This window comes from Haliotis rubra, unplaced genomic scaffold (assembly GCF_003918875.1).
Source record: "Haliotis rubra isolate DU_JTF1 unplaced genomic scaffold, ASM391887v1 Scf1200, whole genome shotgun sequence".
NCBI classification, from domain to species: domain Eukaryota; kingdom Metazoa; phylum Mollusca; class Gastropoda; order Lepetellida; family Haliotidae; genus Haliotis; species Haliotis rubra.
The window spans coordinates 220,600-229,057 of NW_025765116.1; the positions used below are offsets into that span (position 1 = coordinate 220,600).

Here is an 8,458-nt window from a genome sequence, read left to right on the forward strand (position 1 = left end):
TCAATGTTTCTCCTCCGCGTGATCCAATTTCATCCCAAATGGTCGGTCAAATGGACCTATTAATAACTTATTTGCCTTTTGAACACTTGGGACATATAATTTGCATGAGGAACCAAACACTATTTCAGCTGTTTCAAGAGGAAAAGGTTATTAGTTGCAAGCATTTATTACTAATGCAAAATACTACTGAGGGATGGGTGGATTTAGCCTTTAAGCCAATAAGGATCATAGTCTGAATCCTAGCTTAGGGGATCATGAGGGAAGTGATCAAAAGACATGCCATATCAGAACTACACACTGAACATCATGTTCCATGGAAATCAATCTTCGGCTCAAGCGTATGAACCCACTAGAATTGGGTGTTGCAGAGAATTTTCTGATGGGATATGTTTGCGATGCAAAAAGCATGTATTGTGATGTGTATTGCAATATATTGCGAATGATTACACTATTAACAAAGAAACTTACTAATTGAGTTAGCGTTTGATTTATAAAAGCAAAATACACCAATAGAAATCTACTATACTTGATTCACCTTAATAAAAACTGTTTTATGATGACAAAGAGTAAAATGTAAAATAATATTTGGCACAAATAAAATAGGAAAGAGGCTTAACAATCCGGTTAAATGTAATTTTCACCACAATCATTCCCACCACCCTTACCACATTTCCACAATCAAGTTGCGGAGTGTTGCGAAGTGTTCGAATGCATGTCAAAATACGGGTTTTAGATCGAAGCGTATGCATGTCACGTATCATTTCCGTATTGAACAGGTAAAATGCCGGTAAACTTCCAGTTTATATTATTCGCAACTAAAAGACACTGTGTTGTATTTTACAGTATTAATTACTAAGTAAAAGCCCACTGACAAATTAAATTAAGAGCTGTTGGCAATCACGGTCTTACCTATGAAGATGGTATTCAAGTTCTGTGAGGACATTAACAGGCTTGGCATCGATTGCTCGGAACCGACCTTCTTGAAGCGTTCCAGAGGATCACTGATTATCTCACCGTCCAGTCTTCATGGCGATATTCATCTCTTCAAAATCTTTCTTCAAATCATTGTATGACCTGAACTTCTTCTGTAACCTCTGCTGCTGACTGAAAAGTAAATTCAACAATATTAAAAGTATTGATGAGTGCAAGCACATGGGGGTCTGATTAATCAGGTTGCAGTCACTAAGTTAAAAGCATCTCTTCATGGACTATTTGACTCCATTGAGTGGTGAATTTTACCATTTTAGCATCATTAATGGCAGAGGACACAGAATTGGACTCCAAACATTGTACCCATGTGTGGAAGTATGGCAAGGGTCTTTTAGCTGTGGCGAAATACTTTAACCACAAGGGGCTACGACCACCTGTGATCATATGGAGTTTGAAAAGTGAGAATTTTGTGGGTGTAATTAATACATGCAAATATAAGCATGCACAACAAAACAATTTCTTTAATGGAAAGTTGAAATCTACATTTGAAATTCTGTTTGTAAAACTTGCTTGTCAATTCGAATTGTACCCTTATGTTTGTGGAAGTAGAAAGTGTTGTAAATATATTTGCATCAATTGTCAATAGCAGCAAATGAGTGCAATACTGGTAAAGATATCAAGAACTGTCATCGACTCATTGAAAACTTGTCAAGCGACATTTCTAGAATAGTTATGTACAAAAGGTTAGAGTTATCTGCCCTTGGTTGACATGTGTTTTCAAGTTTCAGATGGGGACAGTTTCATTCATTTTGGCTGTAATTGTGTAACTGTGGCTTGAGAGAAGCATGACAGACCTTTTCTCAATTTTGATCTACTTGCCAAGTGTGCATGAGGTTTCAAACCTTGTTGTAAACATCAAATTGCTTCAGTAATCAGTGCTCAGGTTTGCTGTAGAGTTCATATATTAGCACAAGTGTGATATTATTTGTAATAGTGCAGCTTTGTGTAAGGAGGCATAAGAGTTATGCCCTTGGGTCGTGAATACATAAAGAACCAATCATGGTCCATGATACAAAGTATCTTTCATGGTTTATTGTCATGTGTGGCTGCCCATCAGCTACTTTCATTTTCAAAAGCGGATAGCGGCCTCTTTCAAGATATTCAAGGAGATACATTCTTCATATTAGTTGAGGACATAAACAGTTTGGGGTATATTACTTATGGCTGCTGTAGACTATGTGACCGACTGTTTTGCCTTGTATTGAGTGAGTGAGTTAAAATGTATGGTCACGTTGGCAATATTTCAGCTACATTGTGACTGGAACAACAGTATTCATTAAGAAGATATAAATCATAGTATATACAACCTGTCGTCAAAGGACACCAAAATAACCAGAGAATCACAGATATATCATTTAAAACGTTTTTGCCTTGAAGCTTGTAAACACAAAACTGTGTGTTTATATAGAACTTATTAAATTATTAATTAATATAACATGTTAGTGAGTGAGTGAAGTTTTACGCCACACTCAGTAATACTCCAGCTATGTGGTGGGGGCCGGTGGGGTAGCCTAGTGGTTATAGCGTTGGCTCGTCACGCCTAAAACTTGGGTTCGATTCCCCACATGGGCACAATGTGTTAAGCCCATTTCTGGTGTCCCCCGCCGTGATATTGCTGGAATATTGCTAAAAGCGGCGTAAACCTAAACTCAGTCAGTCAGTCAGGCTATGTGGTGGCGGTCTGTAAGTGTAAATTTCGAGTCTGGACCAGACAATCCAGTGATCAACAGCATGAACATCGATCTACGCAATTGGGATATGATGACATGTGTCAACCAAGTCAGCGAATCTGACCACCCAATCCCGTTAGTCACCTCTTACGACAAGCATGGGTTACTGAAGATCAATTCTAACCCGGAGATATAACATGTTTAGTCCTATAGAGGGTACCTTGGGATCCTGGCCACTGGTGTCTGTGTGAGACTTGAAGTCCTTCAGTGCCTTCTTCAACTCATCTCGGGAAAATGACTTCTTGTCAGTGTTGACCATGCCTGAATATATAAATACACATGACTGGATATATTACCAACCATTAGACCACTTCTACCGCAGTGAGAAAAACAGTATGTCATTTCGGACTGGATTTTTTATATCTTTTCTTAAAGTATTTTTCAGAGAGGGTTGCTGTGCTGGAAGGTCTGAAAATCCGGGATAGATAAATACATTATGCAGAGATGCCAACCCTATTTGGGGCCTAAGTGTAATACTAGAGGTCAAAAAGTGTAATTTGGACCTAAAAAGTGTAATACTTGTCTGCCGATCGCTTCAACATGGTACACGTTTTCACGAAAGGAAGATTCTAGACAGAAACACATGTGACCAATCATTATGAATCTCCATACATCGAAAATTGTTGGTCATGTGACTCAATATACTTTAATTACTTGCAAGTTAATTGGAATGGAATGATTGCGATGCTAAGAGTAGCGATTCCCTATCAGTGCAAGGCCATTTCTGCACCCTGTACCTGTGTGAAACACTTCCCTGTGAAAATTTATCCACTTAACTGATTTTCGAAAAACAAGTATGAAAAAGTAATTTTACTTTGAGTATTAAGTGTAATAGCGATAATTTAATGGTCAAAATCGTATGTATAATTACGCCTAAAAGCGTGGGGTTGGCATCTCTTGCATTATGGCTCAGGCTTCTCCTCAGGCTCTCTCTATAGTGATAGCCCCTTCACTGCTCTTTCTATTATCACTGCCTGACAAGTCATGGTTCACGTTCACCCTTAGCCATGGGCAGCATACAACCGCTATGATTCTATGAATGAAGTTGAACTAGCCTGACCATGGTGACTCACCATCATGTTGACCAACAACGGATGTCTGTATGACCATGGTGACACTAAATACTATTGCCAGAACTGAATTGTTGTTTTCACCTTTTTGACTTTGTCAGTTTAAATTTTCTCTTTCCTTTCCACTATCTTGTAATATGTTTTTAGTCATAACATCAACCATATACATCTCCTAATTCTCAAGGGACATACAATTCACAACACTTGGGATTAGAGGTTGCAGCAGAGAGACCATATCACGGTTGCAGTAATAATTCCTGGAGTGGTTAAAAGGTGTTTCACTCTTGTTGACACCAAAGTGAGAGAAGGAGACAATCTGACAACATAAGAGTTTGCCTCCATTTGCTCAACAATCAACTGTGAGAAAGATACTGAATTACAAAGACAAGTAATTTCATAGCAATCAATGCCTTGATCATCTCGATGATAATCTCCAGGGTATCGTTCACGATATCCCTTGTACATTGGATGCATCTATGAAAGCCTCGCAACCGATAATATTATTTCCTCTCTTGCTGGCTCCTCATTCTCACAGTAGCCAATCAAGCTAAAATACCGTTACAAACCGAGAGCTTGCCGGTGTCAACATTGAGAAAGATAGTGGCAGCCACAAAGATTTGTTAAACCAGCGGAGCTGACTCAGATTTAGGGTGTGAATCGTTACAGACAAACTGACAATTAGGTCTGAGGCACCTTAAAAATATATGCAAGAACTCTTTCTACCTCTTTCAGGAGTACCTCTGCAACAATTTTGTTGCCAAGTTCAAGTTTAATCGGTTAGATAAAGAAGAGAAAGTGAGTTGTGATTGGTATGCTCAACTTCCTGGCGTGAGACCTGATGATTGGATAAAAAGCCAGCCAATGGAGGTAATAAAACATAGGGCCTGAAAAANGTAGATGCATCCTGGGTATAGTGGAGATTTTATCGGAACGTATACCCTGGAGATTATCGAGGATGGTATTGATAAGGTCCATATAAATGTTAGATTCCTCACCTTGATGAGATCCGGCTTGCCAGAACTTATTTCCACCTTCATCTTCATTGAGTTTGGCTTCTGTCACACCTTTTTCTAAGTTCATCCTCACATGCAGCCCTTTTGGTATGGCCTGGCCTGCAGGATGATGAAGAGAAAGTTATTCCACTTGGTACCATTGTATACAGTCCGTTTGAGTCAGAAACGGACCGATGAATTGCAAATTTTATCATTGTACAAAATTGCCACATAAATATAAATAGTACACATGTTTATCATTTACTAATACCCAACATCTTTCTTATATTTGAAAATTTTCTGGACTCCACCAAAAAAGTTGTTTAAGAAACTATCATTAAAATATTGAAACAGTTCACTATTTCTTACGAGGGAGGAGTGCAGAGAAAGGGACAGCCAGGTGTTAGAGAAGCACGTGCACAAGTGCCGACAAAGTTATTGATTCATTAACCCTGTGCTGGTGCGTCCATCCTTTCTCAATCACACACCCTGGCTGTCCTTTCTCTGCCTCCTTCCGCGTAACAAATAGTGAACTGTGTCATTATTTTAATGATAGTTTGTTAAACAACTTTTTATTTTCAGGACATAAATTCTGCAAAAAACTCACAGAGTTGGTCTGACGTGTTGATTATGATCAGTGTTTCATTGAGTATTTTATGTTTATTAGTTTTCGAGTTAGATTGCAATTGATCGGTCCGCTCTTGAGCCAAACGGACTATAGATACAATACATCCTTGTTTAACATACATTCTACAGTGTTTCACCATGGTTATCAATGCTTAAGACTTGATACCAAGCTACAGTTCCACCATGGATACCCCAAACACAGTGTAATGACTCCCAAATGATTTGTCCTTTTTCTATCCTATTAATGCTGTGTGCCAAGCACACAAATATCATCTCTTTAACGTCTTTGAGTATGACACGGCCATGAGTTCAAATACTCTTGCCACTAGCTCATTTAGGCCGTCTTTAATATTATGAAGAAAATTGATGGAACTGAGTGTAGTTAAATGCTACCTTTTTTGACTGTCTGCCATTCTCTAGTTGGATAGAAGACATCATATTCCTCTACTTTCTTGTTTCCCTCGTCCTCTCCATTCTCTTCTATGGATATTATTCCATCTGAAAACATGGTACAGCATTAACAACTTCCAATCTCACATCAATTAATCTTAATGGTAAGCAAAGCCCATACACTGACTGACTGAGATTGGTTTTTACGCCGCTTTTAGCAATATTCCAGCAACATCATGGCGGGGGACACCAGAAATGGGCTTCACACATTTTGCCCATTTGGGGTTTCGAACCCGGGTCTTCGACGTGACGATCCAACGCTTTAACCATTAGGCTACCCCACCGCCCCAAAAGCCCATACAAAGTCCATCAATAGTCAAGCTGCTTTGATGTCACTTAATCTTGCAAGTCTTCAAAGGTAAATGTATGTTTATCAAGCTTTCAACCTGAAATATATAGACAAACATGTTGTAACAGCAACAGATTATTTTGCTAAGTTAAAGAAGTGAGATCAGTATTTGAAATTGTCAAACATTCAGGTTTGTGTAACCATATAGCTGGAATATTGCTGAGTGTGGCGTAAAACCGAACTCACTCACTCAGGTTTGTGTAAAAGGGTGCTATGAATTAAATATTGTTGTTTATGGTAATTTTGTCTTCAGCAAGATTATGGTCTAAGAAAGACTTAATAGCATGATTATATAACATCTGTTTGTTGTTTAACGTTGCACTCAGCAATATTCCAACTATATGGCGGCGGTCTGAAAATGATAGAGTCTGGCCCAGACAATCCACTGATCAACAGCATTAGCGTCGATCTATGTAATTTGACGATTATAAAAGGCTTCTCCACAATCAATTACAGAAACTTGCAGTCAGCATAACTGATCAATCATTGACAATAATCACTGACAGAAGCAATAATACCATTGTCATCCTCATCTGTCTCAACTACTGTCAGTGCCCCCTCTTTGCCTGGGGGTGTCTCGCTGTGCACACACAGGCTGTAGAAGGCACATCCCAGGAACAGCATCAGCACCATCAGGTTGACCACCTTGATGCTCTGCAGCAACATCGGCATTGGAGAGGATGTGTGGCGTAATATCACTTATGGGGTGAGACTGATGCTGCTGAAAAGACAAAACAAAATGATGGTTAATGACTCATGCTTTCTAGCAAAAAAAATGTGATGCAAAAAGAAGCTGTAATCATGATAATTAGTTCGTGAAACAATATTGCGAAATGTTTTTGTCCTGATGCAAATATTAAGTCAGGACCAAACAATCCAGTGATTGATGTTATAACATAAGCCACTGAGGTACATTGGCAATCATGCCACCTTCACGTCCATTACCTTGCCCGACTGTTAAGAACAAACGACAATTCTAACATGCTAATTGTGCGTATATATTGATTTATCAGCCAAATTTAAAATCTTAAAACTAACTGACCATTTTCACAAGGAAGGCATATTGGAACATCACACATTTAAAACAATCATCACAGTATGTTTGATATATTACTGTTTGAAGAGGCGATGTAAATTTAGGCAATGGGTCACAATGGGAAGAATTCTGAGACAAACATTTTCCAGCAAATACTGTTTACGCTGAACATTAAATTTTGAAACACTAAACAGGGAAAGAGTTCCTTCCGTTCCCCCAACCCTAAACCTAACCCTAACCCTAACTTAAATTTTGGACTTTTAGTCATTTTGTGAGTTCTCTAGTAGCTATATAATTGCAAGTTGTGTTAAGTTTTGTGAATAATTTTAGTATTTGTAAATATTATTTGGGATGGGGGAACGGGAGGATCTCTTACCCGAAACAGAACTAGCATGTCAAGACAGCCCTAATCTGATAAACGACCATGTAAAATTGTACTCACATCAAGAAGCCAATACAATGGCGAGGTAACGGTTGTTGTGTTTTAAACTCACAAGCGTTGGAGCAATATTTGAAATGTTTAAAGAAAATCACTTTGCTCGATAGAAGCGTCGTCTATAATGTACATATCACTGCATGTCCGGGTCAAAATAGTTTGTCTGTTACGTGGAGTTATTATATCTGGTTTTGTTATTGAACGTCAAGCGTTTGCATCAGATTTTCCACGAGTTCGACTTGGCGGATCCACGTCTCGCCACGTCAGCCATTAATATTTTGGAAACATCGAAAACTGTTATCGCTTCTGAAAAAGGATCACGAAACAGTTGTTGGATACGACGATAATGTAACTTGTATGGTGCACATAATCATCTTAATGTACATTTAAACAAATATATTGTCATTTGCAGTAAATCGTAGGCATTTAAAGTGAGATTTCCGAACGAGGCAACATTTGGGATGCTCTATTTCGTTAAATATATGTTTAACGTCTTTTACATTTTCCCAACGTGAGCTATCTTTAGCAATGGGAAAGCACCAGATCTATTTTTAGAAACGACGCCCGTTCATGTTACTGTTGCATATGTTCGCTGGTCTCCCAAATATGTTTCTTATGGTATATATGCATTTGGCTGTCAACTGGACGTAAAGCATCACACTCAATCTACTTTAAATGTACCAGTTAATACACGCATTGCATGTTGTTTAATTCTAATACAACATGCCAGATTCATAATAAAAAGGACCTTTAGTAACTTCCCCCCCCCCCCTGTATA

The 8,458-nt window shown here is 38.5% G+C and overlaps 1 protein-coding gene across 1 annotated transcript; it reads right to left on the minus strand.

Annotated features, from left to right (window-relative positions):
- Positions 1-1,062: 1,062 nt before the first annotated feature.
- Positions 1,063-7,924, minus strand: LOC124263855 (nucleotide exchange factor SIL1-like). The gene is made up of 6 exons (XM_046698579.1): positions 7,687-7,924; positions 6,727-6,929; positions 5,803-5,907; positions 4,786-4,902; positions 2,881-2,981; positions 1,063-1,104 (listed from the first exon to the last, which is right to left on the minus strand). Exons 2-6 carry the CDS (start codon positions 6,878-6,880, stop codon positions 1,063-1,065), a joined length of 519 nt encoding a protein of 172 aa, XP_046554535.1. The 5' UTR covers positions 6,881-6,929; positions 7,687-7,924.
- Positions 7,925-8,458: the final 534 nt, after the last annotated feature.